We start from the raw sequence: 12,690 nt of genomic DNA, 5'->3' as shown, positions 1-12,690 counted from the left end.
ACACACCAACCACACCAGAAATAAACCTCGCTGCTTTCTAACTGCATTGTGTAGATGCTCTTACCCATGCAGCGTCTCTGAGCAGAGAGTACTGGGCAGTACTAGCCTGATCTCTTAGAGGGGAAAAAAATGCATTATTTCTCCAACAGATCATTTGCTGAGAGTCACATTTTCAGTCACTGTCAGAATAGAGTCGAACCCAGGTTTTCTAATTCTAAATATGTAGGACACAGACATATGCCCTAGTTTCTAGGCAAACCAAACGGATGATCTCCAAGACCACCCCCAAGCCAAGACTGGACCCCTCTATCATTTACTGACTCAAATGTGAATGCTTGGACTGCACCCATTTGTTCTTTTGGTCAATTAATTCAGTAGAAAGCAAACCTTAAACATAAAAGCAAGGCAATTGATACCATGGAATAATAGGACTTTTTCACCGGTAGTTTTCACATGATATGTTATGATGTTTGAGACTTACCTCTTATTTGCAGAAAATGGGTGATTTTAAGATATTTTACAACAATAGAGGAGTGACTAAAGAAAGTATGGCATACCTGTAAAATGTAACATAATACAACTACTTTAAATCATGTTCTCCAAGAGTATTAAAGGTCATGGAAAGCTGTTCACCTTAAATTACTATGTGAAAAAAAAGCAGGTTATGAAACAGTGTACACATATTTATTTTAAAGTAATATATGCATGAAGTTTAGACTGATGTGAACCAAATTGTTCATAGTCATTTCCTTAGAAGGGTGCTATTATATGCTATTTCCTCCTTTTTAAAACAAAATTTCTTATACTGCCTGCAATTACCAAGCTTTACATTTGTAATCAGAGAAACATGAATTTGACTTTACATAAAAGTATAAAGGGCAGTTTAAGAGCTTTGTAAAAATAAGATGTTATATAATTATTTTCTAGAAAAACTCTTAAGGAGAAAACATTTCCTACCTCATTTCCTTTGCTTCCAGCACTGGACTTTATTTCTTTTGGTTGCTTTGTAAAAGAAAACAACAGTGTTTACATGGAGAAGCATTATCAGCTAAATACCAAGTTGGTTGTACCTATTGCAGCAATTTTCTTGGTCACACTTTCGACAGTAGCCCAGATGTCTTCTACCTCATGGAAACCTGACAGAGGTGCCCACAGCCAACAGATAGAAGCTTCTTGTTTCACCTCATAGGATGCCAGTTCAGACACTTCCACTGAGATAAGTGAGAAGGCGGAATAACATTAAGACTGTGTTTTTTCAGCCGATATTTTAGAAAGAGGAAATCAGGTTGGAATGTTTTTAAATTTCTTCAACACTCCTTTGAACCTGGAAAGTACCATCTGAGCTAAGCTGTGAAGATTCCCAGTTCCTGTGACAGCCAGTTTAACACAGAGGACTGGGAAATAAAAGATGGGGCAGGGTGCCACCTGGTACAGTGAATAACATCAGAGGAGAAGGAGATTTGCTGACACAAAAATGTTCATGACAGGAACTTAATTAAAAAAAGACAAATTATATAGTGTGCACAATCTCATCTGACTTAAAAAAATCTCATCTGATATGAAAAAAGAATAGAATGAAAATAAGGATGTTAATAGTGTTACCTCAAGGTGGTGGGATTACAAGTGATTTTTAATTTAAAAAAAATTTGCTTCTCTGCCCTGACAGGGGCCACTCAGTTTGCTGGGCCTTGGCACATAAAGTGAAAGGTCACTGGGTCAATTCCTGGTCAGGGTACATGCCTGGGTAGAGGTTCAGTCCCCAGTTAGGACATGTACAAGAGGCAATAGATCGATGTTTCTCTCTCACATAGATGTTTCTCCCCCTCTTTTTCCCTCTCCCTTCCCCTCTTTCTAAAAATAAAAAAATAAAATTAAAAAGAATTTTGCTTCTCTGATTTTCTACATTTACTTTTGTATTAAGAATGATTAAAGTTATACAAAAAATAATACATATGAAAATGTTTTGAAACTAGAACAGTGTAAAAAGTAAGATTTTTTTATTTTATATATTATATGTGGTAGAATAATAACCTAACTACTTTTTGGTATGTTCCTTGTCCTTCCTTTTTCACATGGCTTTTTTGAGGGAGTCAGACATCTCTAAGTTAAGGGCCTCTTACTGCTTTACTAATTTATTAGCAAACATTGCATATTATTAAAAATTCCTTGAGGATAGAAATTAAACCTAAGTAAAAAAAGTACTAGTTATAAGGATGTATAACATATGACTCCTTATTACATTTTATTTGACAATCTCACATGGTAGGGTTCAGTTAAAAAGAAATCTACTTTTCAATACTGAAAACCAAACAAAAACAAAACTCAAAAAAAAAAAAAACCCAAACAAACAAACCCAGCATAAATTCATGTATGCAGATACCTTTCTGTTAACACATTTTTTTTTATCTTTTAAAAACAGACCTCTGAGGCTGATTCAGGGGTGTTCCAATATTCAGGTGAGATACTTCCTAAATGTTAACAAACCAGATAAGTGACATGTTTCTGGTGAGAAAAGCAATAGGGTCTTTGGGAATCTAAGAACTATGCAAAGAATTAGAGCGAAAGCAAGAAGAGAACTCTAGGTTAAGAGGAAGTGGTAAAAACAAGAAGCAACAGGATGAGGCTGGGTCAGAAGCTTTCTAGACATGCCAAGCCACACTGTGCAATTGTCATACAAGGAACATCCTATTTCCCTCCAAGCTAATTCTCCTAAAATGAAAATGTCTAGACTTGTTCCTGGATATCATTTCTTAAGAGGACTTAAAAAAAGTGAGCCCAGGAATGTCCATCCATTATAAGATGAATTACTTCTGTCATTACCACCAAAATCTATGGACCAATTTCTATATATATTTAGGTGCTACTTCACCTTTGTTAAGACCTCAGACCTTCTGAGTTTAGCTTCAGTGTTCCTTCTACCATATTAAATTCTTCAATAATGGCATGTTTTATTTCCCAATATGTCCCTTACCCTCACACAAGGAACACTAGGAAACAACATATATTGAGTTACAAGGCCTGATGGTAAAAATCTGTCTGATCTGAAAAAAGAAAGCTTGTATAATTTTACTGTGTAAATTTACTCACCAAATGTCGAAATTCTACTGAGAGACTCCCATTGGAAGATTCTTCGATGGACATGGCTTTGACATGAGTTCCACAAAGGACAAATCTTCGATTACTAGAGAGGAAATCTTAGCTATTTACATGATCACAGGTAAAATATATTTATGAGAACAGCAAAAAAGTTCTAAAGTAAATGTCTTACCTTAGAGTTGAAACATTCCTGTAAAACCAAGAAGATTCTTTAAAATAAGCTATTTAATAGACCTAGTAAAAACTTTCTGTGATACTTTAGACTCAGAGGATAGTATATAAACCTTCATTTCAAGACTTTATAGTAAAATATTAAAAATAAGGCTTCCTTGAAGTTTGGTTGAATGTTTGAACTTCAAAGTCAAATATCTGAAGCACATTGATAGGTAATGTTAGAGAAGTAAATTTAAAAGTTTGAAATGATTCAATAAAATAAGGACAATTCTTTTTTAAAAGTCTTACATTTTCATGTTTCAAAATGAAATTAGATACTTACTTGTCAATTGATGCTTTCACCTTTACCTGATAGTTTAATTCTGGCAATTTTATCAGTAGTCTGGAAAGACATAAAGAATCAGACTTCTGGTTAAGATGGATGTGTAGGTAAATATGCCTTACCTTCTCGCACAACTATAGCAAAAAATACAACTGGACTACAAAACAAATATCATGCAGAATTGTCAGAAAATTGAGCTATGTGAAAATCTGACAACCAAGGATTTAAAGAAGCCACATTCATCCAAACTGGTAGGAGGGGCAGAGATGCAGAAATAGGAACCAGAGGGCCCACATCCACATGTGGAGGATAAAAATTGGGAAGGATACCTTAGGCAAAAAGGACCCCAGCCTCAGATCAGACCTCCCAGCCCAGGGTTCCAGCACCAGGAAGATAAGTCCCCATAACTTCTGGTTATAAAAACCAGTGGGGATTGGAACAGCAGAAGAAACTGTGGGATTTTCAAGAGACAACTCTTGAAGGGCCCACAATGGACTTAGGACTCCTACAGACCCACCTGATCTGGGATTCAGCACCAAGGCAACAGCTGGAAGGGCACCATGGTATACAGGGAGAAAGTGAAGTGCAAGTACTGGGAGGCAGCTTCTTTCCTGGAAGAACTGCAAAGGCCAGGCAGCAGCATTTTCCCCTTGCCCAGCCCTCTCTCACACAGAGCAATAGAGCAGTGACATGGGTTGCCCCACCCTAGTGGTTACTTAATGCTCTATTCCATACAACTTAACAGGTGAGCTTTTCTATAATAGGCCACACTACTAAGACAGGGAATCAAAGCAGCTCTACCTAATACACAGAAACAAAGACAAGGAGGCTGTCAAAATGAGGAGACAAAGAAATGTGGTCCAAAGGAAAGAACAGAACAAAATTCCAGAAAAAGAACGAAATGAAATGGAGATAAGCAACCTATCAGTTGCACAGTTCAAAACACTGTTTATCAGGATGTGTCAGGAACTCATTGGATACTTCAGCAGCATAAAAAAGTTGCAGGTAGAAATGAAGGTTACATTAAGTGAGATAAAAATCTACAGGGAACCAACAGTGGAGAGGATGAAGCCAAGAATCAAATCAACAATTTGGAATACAAGGAAGGAAAAATCATTCAATCAGAATAGCAGAAAGAAAAAGGAATAAAAAAAAACAAGATTAGGCTTAGGAACCTCTGGGACATCTTTAAAGGTACCAACATCCAAATCATAGGGGTGCCAGAGGAGAAGAGAAAGAGCAAGAAGTTGAAAACTTATTTGAAAAAATAATGAAAGAAAACTTCCCTAATTTGGTGGAGGAAATAGACATACAAGTGCAGGAAGCACAGAGAGTCCCAAACAAGATGGATCCAAAGAGGGTCATAGCAAGACACATCATAATTAAAATGCCAAAGGTTAAAGATAAAGAGAGAATCTTCAAAGCTGCAAGAGAAAAGCTGATAGTTACCTACAATGGAGTTCCCATAAGACTGTGAGCTGATTTCTCAAAAGACGCTCTGCAGGCAAGAAGGGACTGGCAAGAAGTATTCAAAGTGATGAAAAGCAAGGACCTTCAATCACTTCAAGGACCTGGATTACTCTACCCAGCAAAGCTATAATTTAGAATTGAAGGATGGATAAAGTGTTCCCAGACAAGATACAACTAAAGGAGTTCATTGTCACCAAGCCATTATTTCATAAAATGGTAAAAGGAATTATACCATTCCTAGAAAAAGAAGAAGATCAAAACAATGAACATTAAAGTGGCAATAAATTCACAACTATCAATAATTGACTCCAAACAACAAACTAAGCAGAACAGGAACAGAATCATAGATATGGAGATCATTTGGAGGGTTATCAGTTGGGAGGAGGAAAAGGGAGTATGGGGGGATAGGTACAGGGATTAAGAAACACAAATTTATAGGTACAAAATAGACAGGGGGATGTTAAGGACAGTATAGGTAATGGAGTAGTCAAAGAACTTATATTCATGGCCCATGAACATGAACTAAGGCAGGGAGGATTGCTAGAGGGAATGGGGGTACCAGGTGAAAGGCAAAGTGGGGGTGAAATTAGGACAACTTTAATAGCACACTCAATAAAATATATTTTAAAAAATAAAGATTAAAACTCAATAAAACTGAAAAAATAAAATAAAAACAGAATTCTAATAGTGGTATGTGATCAGGGGCCCTATCAGGGAACCCTTAAATCACCATCAACTTTCCTGAGGTGAACTAATGATTCGTAATTTAAAACTTTGGGGCCCTGGAAATTGAAGCATGATGAAAATCTTTGAAAGTTCAAACTCAAACTCATTATTTTAAGTGTCATTATGGAAAACTATACATTTTGGTTGCTGATGCTAATGGAAAGGATCAAATACATAGACAAAGCAACAATAACACAAAAGTCCTATGTTTTTAGATCAGGTATATAGTAAATATGTACTAAAAATGTAGTGCTGAGTGTTTTCTCAGAAAATCTAATAAGCTAGTTGCTGGGTAATCACAGGGGAAGAATATGCCACTGTATTTCCTGGTTAGGATATTTGCAGCCTTCCCGATCTGTCTCCAGTATATCTTCTTAATTCTACCACTGCCTTGCTCCACAAGCTTGTGAAACAGACCCAGGAAGTCATTATCTCCTTAGTCTTCCTCTCTTGCCATCCTGCTCTCCTTTGCCTCTGCTCTTCCCTCAAGGTCCTTCCTCACAGCGACCACAAGGCATCCTCTAGTCTCTGCAGCCTTCTCTCAAGTTAATCTTTTCAGCAGTTAATTCCATGATGCTCAATGTTGTGTGATTCATGCTTTCATCCTAAATCCTTCATGCACTCGTCTTTATTGTCATACTCTTTACCAACAGAGAACCTCATCTTAAGATTTCTGTTACTTTCCACAGCTTAGTGCTGGGCAACCAGGAGGCACTCAATAAAGAATAACTGAAGGAAAGGCACAATAAGAGAAATTAATCTAAATTACATAGTGGCTTTGGCTCCACAAACATATGAAATGGTAGAAAACATTCTGCCTACCTTAGCTTTACTGTGAACTGAATGAGAGTCTTAAGTACCATCGGCCTCTGAGGGTGTGTTGGCATGCATGGCTGTCGTTCAACCACAAATGAGCTAGAGTAAAAGGAAATAAAGCATGTCGTTTGCAAACACTGAAAGTATCGGCAGGCTGAAAACCACAGAGGAACAGGATGCTGTCCCCTTACAAGGACCAAACTCCCTACATTTAGAAGACATTCAAACCTCCATTAAAACTCAGATATTTCCAAAGATTTCTTATTAATAACTGCCAGGGGATGGGAAAATGTTTAAAGATTGCCTTTGAGTAACAATAGTAATTAATTTAATTGTTATAATTGAGTCAAGAATAAAAGCTCCTATCTATTTTTATCATACTAAACATAAAATAGAAAGTTAATTTCATGACAGTTTTGAACTAGATTTTAGGATTTCCGGTACATACCAGCATTTTTTCTTTAGATGAGCATATAAACATAAATATATTCTCTATGTTCCATTTCTTGTATATGTACTTAAAAAATCCTTGAAATCTTTTCTAAATGTTGAAAAATGAACTTTAGGTGGGTGGTGTGCTTGGCTCATGGAAAGCTGAGTCAGTTGATGGGGGAAATATGGATGAATAGTAAGGAGTCGAAATGTTTCTGGAACTCTCTGGAGCTTTAATTCCGTTTACCCTGAGGCTCGTTGTTTAGTTCCCTACCACTCCTTCACCTTAACACCCAAACTCCAGTCAGGGTGTCCTTACAGCCCCACAGGACTGAAGCTGCCATGAGACATTTAAATGGATAACGCTTCTTTTTTAAAAGATTTTATTTATTTATTTTTAGAGAGAGGAGAAGGCAGGGAGAAAGAGAGGGAGAGAAACATCAATGTGTGGGTGCCTTTTTCATGCCCCCAACTGGGGACCTGGCCTGTAACCCAGGCATGTGCCCTGGCTGGGAATCGAACCAGTGACCCTTTGGTTTGCAGGCTGGCACTCAATTCACTGAGCCACAACAGCCAGGGTGATAAAACTTACTTCTTAAAAAGGTTGTAGATCAAGAAGGTGACTCTTTCTAGCAGGTGTGGTCTTTGCACGGGGATGGGATCACCTTCATACGTCATTTTGGTAGATTGCTCCTCTAATTTCTCCAATTGTCTTTTGAGTTGAAACAGACTTTCTGCCAATAGTGTGAAGCTATTAAACAGCAAATGAAAATCACATATAGTTTTTTCACTTAATCTACCATTTTAACTATTCACTATATTTAGCCAATATTAAAATATTAAACTAAGTTAATCACTGAATTCCATTAAAGATTAGTGACCGTTCCCTATATTTTTCCTTAACCCATTTTCCTCTAAGATGCATGACACAATGTTAAATGTTTTGAGTGCTTTCTAATTTATACCTTTAGTTACAGAAAAGAAATCCCTGTTAAATATCCTTTGTTTAACATATACAAGTCTGTCAAACATATAGATGTTGAGAATTTGGCACTCGCTAAAGAACAAAGAAAGAGAAAAATTAAAACTTTGAAAATACATAGTATGAAGAATGTTATGTGTAACAATGCTAAAGAAGAAAAACAATATAAAACAAACATATGTTTTTTATAACCCTAGATATTAGCCTAGGACTTATCAATGGAGATCGCTGGAAAAAGGTATCTGCTAGGAGTTTTCCTCACTATGTGGTGATCTCACCTCAGAAATGGAAGTGGGAGTTTGGACCAAAAGTCTAAGGAAGGGACGCTGTAAATGTTGGACACTGCAAGGGCCTCCAGCTACAGAGGAGGCAGAATGTCTCGACAGACTTGGTAAGTCCATTTGGTCATGATAGCAGCTCTTCCAACTAAAAAGTTTATTCCCCACATAACACTGTGGAAAGAACTGTCAATGCCCCCCTCCACCCCCCCCCACACTGAATTTGGTATGGGCATCATTTTATCACTCCCTTTATTCTTTATCTTGTTTTCATAACAACAGAGTACAGTAAGGTTAGAGAAACAATGTTTCTCCCCACGGAAAATCAGTATGTTCCAAAAAGAACCCAATTCCTTACTTCTTTTGAGAAGCATGAGCTTTTCGTGCAAGTGGCCCAGTTACTACATATTTTAACTGTATTGAGCTGTACTCTTTGAAAACAATTTTACATTTCTGTTGAACACGTTCCTTGTTTAAATTATATTCTCTAATTTTTCTTTCAATCACATAGTTTTATTTTTGCACTAATGAAGGGGAAAACCCATCAAAATTTTTTTCTTCTAGTACAAAGGATTGAATCTAAATATGATTGTGTATGTGCATACATAGATAGCAGATACCATGTTGCATTAGCCCTTTGAGATTTTTCATTTAAATACAAAAATAAATTGCTTTGTTGAAAACACAGACCAATGTTTAATTCTGACATCTTAATATACACCTTTAAAAACTGAGATATCTTTTCAAGATTTCAAAGCTAGTGTTTCTTATGTTTTTTAAAGTAAGCATATTTATTGCTGGTTTCAAAAAATTCATGAGTCTTTTAAGATTGGTATATAAGAAAATTAAGCAATTCTTATGCATTTTATAGATTTCTATAGATGTTTTCTTTTTCTCTCCAAAAGAATAAAAGTTAAGAACATGTATACAATTATATCTGTTTGTTTTCAACTATAGAGTTCCCTTCTGCTAATAAACGGTTAATGAGCTTAATGAATTAACATTCTGGTCTAACTCTGCATTGTCTGGCTTCATGACACTGAAGTTTGGTACTTCCTGTGGTTTTCACTAGAAACTGAAGTCAATGGTTTTACCAGTTTTGGAGCTGGTCGAGCCCATTATGGAGTGGACCACCGATGCAGGCAACTTGCTGCCGCCTCTTCCAGTCTTGGAGCTCTTCTATTAGCATACTATTCATTAACAAGTCTGTTTCATTTACTATTTGTGTCATCTTACTGAGGGCTTCCTAAAAACAGAGATGACTACTGAAAAGATTTTTAGGAGACACAATCTAAGTCACTTATAACTGAACCTATAAAACAATTTGTCTGACCTAAGAGATAAAGGCTTGCTTAAAATTTTGTCCAAATATTTTACCAAATACCATGTTCCATTTGCCATACTACTGCCTTTTCAAACAATTAAGTTATTATAATAAAATGATGAAGAGAAAAGCATGGTCACAGTTAATATCCTCTTAATATCCCAAAATATTCTCATACTATCATTGAATTTGTAACACCTGTGACAATATTGAATCTTGTAGTCATAAAGTCATATATCTGCTTTTAAAAAGATACTTATAAGTTGAATTTATATTCTTATAAATATGTTTATGCATTTATTTTAAAATGTACTGACTAAAATTTGAGTCTTTTTGTATTAGTTTTTATTAGTACTTTATCTGGGTTTGGGGAGGCATAGTGGAGACACATAATTGTTAAAGGTCCAGGAATTAGAATATGTGAATTCCTACCCTGGTTTTGCCACAAGCTATGTGAATTTGGATAAACCATTTAACTTTGCTGGAACTTGGGCTTATGATCCATGCAATCAGATGAATAGGCTAAATTATTTCCAAGGTTCTTCTCTCCTTAAAATCTTATTCCTAAAGTTGAATAAGATAGCATGCATAAAACATACAGTATATATTTATTATGCATAAAACATTAATTTTTTCTTGGATTAATGATCTGCTTGTTTAAAATCTGATATATAACTGTTTAAGTTTATAACAGGGTAAAATAAATTTCATATTTGTTTGTGCACACACAAATCGCTGCATAAAAATGGAACTGAACATTTAGAAATAAAGTATTGATTTTTCAGTTACTGGTTAAATTTCAATCACATTGAATTTCAAGGAGAGGTAGAAAATAAAATAGAGACATTTGCCCTCTTTTAAAATATTTCACTGAGACAGAAAAAAGTTCTTCCTTTCCTCGGGAGGAGATTAGATTGAAAAATTCAGTCATCAATAAACTATCCTGAAATCTAGGAGATTACTTAACAAAATGTCATTTTTTCAGCATAGAAACTAGAACACTTATTTTTCCAAAAAAATTTTGGCAGTCTTCAAGTAATATTTTAATTAAACATATGTAGTAGAACCCATCTTAGCATATTAAGTACAGCAACTAAAAGAGTTATGTCTGAAATACTGGCAAATAAAAATTGTGTGAAATGTTTACCTTGACATTAATGGTAGCTACAATAAATGTACCACATAAGGAAGATAAATAGACTCTAGAGAGTACTAGCTTTGTAAATTCAGAAGCATGACGAACAATATGGACTCTTCCTAGAAACGTGACCATTTATTCATTCAACCTAAGCGGAACAAATAAAACCCAAGAGCTTGATTCTTTTCAGTAGGATTAGCTGTAGGAAAATAGGCGGAAGGCCAAATTAAAGTTCTTCACTAACCTTTCTCTTGAAGTCAAGACTGTTGAGCATTTCTTGTAGAGTCAAAACTTCCTGACTCATTAGGGCATTGTTCTTGTCACCCTGGTCTACCAAGGAAAAGAGATCAGATTTAGAGTTTGCTCCAAGACAAAGCCCTCTGTCCTGAAAACCAAGCTGGCTGCAATCCATTCTCCTAAAATGCAAGAGCCCAAATAGTGTCATGAGAGATGAGCTTGTTAGTAGGTCTGTTCATTTTGCCAGAAAGGTTATATCCAAGCATTCCAGAGAGGATCTCTCTATTTTAAAGACCCTGAGAGAAGACTATTCCTCATACCATGTTTCTTTTTGGGGTAGGGAGGGAGACGACAAAAAAAGTTTTTACAATGGCTTCCTTATTACAATGAGATACCTCTACATTGGATAATAATCCAGATTGCCTGGCTGAAGTAGGAAAGAAAGGGAACTGTCTTTGTTCCCCTGATTGAATCATGTTTAACTCCTCCTGATGCTCTACCTTATACCCAGTAATTACAGGAAAATGCCAGGTGGAGTTAGGGTTTTATCTACTTGCTCTTGTGAACTAATAACAAAGACTAAAGCCTTTGCTTTTCCTTTTTCTTTGCAAAATAGACTACCCTCAAAGTAAAACTAAAAGTGGGAAAGAGTTGCAAATCTTAAGAAAGAATCTCTGGCTGAAGAAAAACAAAATGATTTATCCTCTTTAATGGGAGATGTACAATAAAAATTGCATTATTTAATTTAAGCATTAAGCGTTATTGGTATATAGCAAGTGACGGTTTCTATAACCACTCATGTCTATGAAAAGTAAATGCTGGGAATGCTGATTTGACTTGTGTAACTGAAAAAGAGGCACCAGAATAACATTGTGCCAAATTTCTCTATAAATTGGCACTGATCTTCAGGAAGTAATTCTGGGTTGCTTTAATTTACAAATTCACTAGCTCCTAAATCCCCACATGGAGCAGAACCTTGCTTATATAGCATTTTATCAACTCAAAACTTCCTTAGCAAATACTTCTCAATGTTACTAGCAAGGATATAACTTGTTTTCTATGTATCTTTCATTTTATTTCACTTATAGCCAACAAAATAAATACTTGATTTAAGTGATAAAATGATTATTTTTATGCTTCATAATGTTCATGGAGCACTGAAAGATATTAAATTAGCTCTAACTGCAATATATTAAGTTCAAAGTAATTTTATTGTTTATGTATTTTGTTATATTCTAATTCTCAAAATTGATAGTTTGCATATGAAATTTGGCACAAGTCTGTTTTCAATGAACTGTAATGCTTGATTAAATTTGCAGTTGTTCTAAATCGTTTTAGCATTGTAGACCCCTTTGATAATCTGATGAAACTACATTTGTGTCATTTCTTCCAAGAAAAAAATTATATAATACACAAACAATTATAAACATTTAAAATGTTTTAAATGTTTATGGGAATCAAGACATCTGAAGATGCCAGAAGAACATGTCACTCCTCACCTATGCCAGGAAAAACAAGTTTCCTAATATCCTGTCTTTTAAATCTTAGACAAAAAGGTAAGCACTTGAACATAGTCATCCATACTGCCTTCCAGATATATTTTAAATTAATCTTTGGGTAGTTAAAGATGATTCTTTAAATTGAAGGTTTATATCCAACTTGTTTTTAAATTATTTAAAAATAATTTTAGAATTT

General features: G+C 35.4%; 1 protein-coding gene across 1 annotated transcript in view; it reads right to left on the bottom strand.

Moving 5' to 3' along the window:
* STAT4 (signal transducer and activator of transcription 4) overlaps window positions 1-12,690 on the bottom strand; it is a 95,897-nt gene that overhangs the window by 20,474 nt on the left and 62,733 nt on the right. Inside the window, exons 7-14 of the mRNA XM_028509522.2 lie at window positions 11,003-11,088; window positions 9,391-9,542; window positions 7,629-7,787; window positions 6,611-6,703; window positions 3,593-3,652; window positions 3,269-3,286; window positions 3,088-3,181; window positions 958-1,002 (exon numbers count right to left, since the gene is read on the bottom strand). Of these exons, the coding sequence (XP_028365323.1) occupies window positions 958-1,002; window positions 3,088-3,181; window positions 3,269-3,286; window positions 3,593-3,652; window positions 6,611-6,703; window positions 7,629-7,787; window positions 9,391-9,542; window positions 11,003-11,088 (707 nt within the window). The remainder of the gene's footprint in view (window positions 1-957; window positions 1,003-3,087; window positions 3,182-3,268; window positions 3,287-3,592; window positions 3,653-6,610; window positions 6,704-7,628; window positions 7,788-9,390; window positions 9,543-11,002; window positions 11,089-12,690) is intronic.

The sequence above is a fragment of the Phyllostomus discolor genome, chromosome 4 (genome assembly GCF_004126475.2).
Source record: "Phyllostomus discolor isolate MPI-MPIP mPhyDis1 chromosome 4, mPhyDis1.pri.v3, whole genome shotgun sequence".
Classification (NCBI taxonomy): Eukaryota; Metazoa; Chordata; class Mammalia; order Chiroptera; family Phyllostomidae; genus Phyllostomus; species Phyllostomus discolor.
The sequence above is the reverse complement of the archived record's forward strand: the minus strand, read 5'-3'. Positions and strand labels throughout refer to the sequence as shown.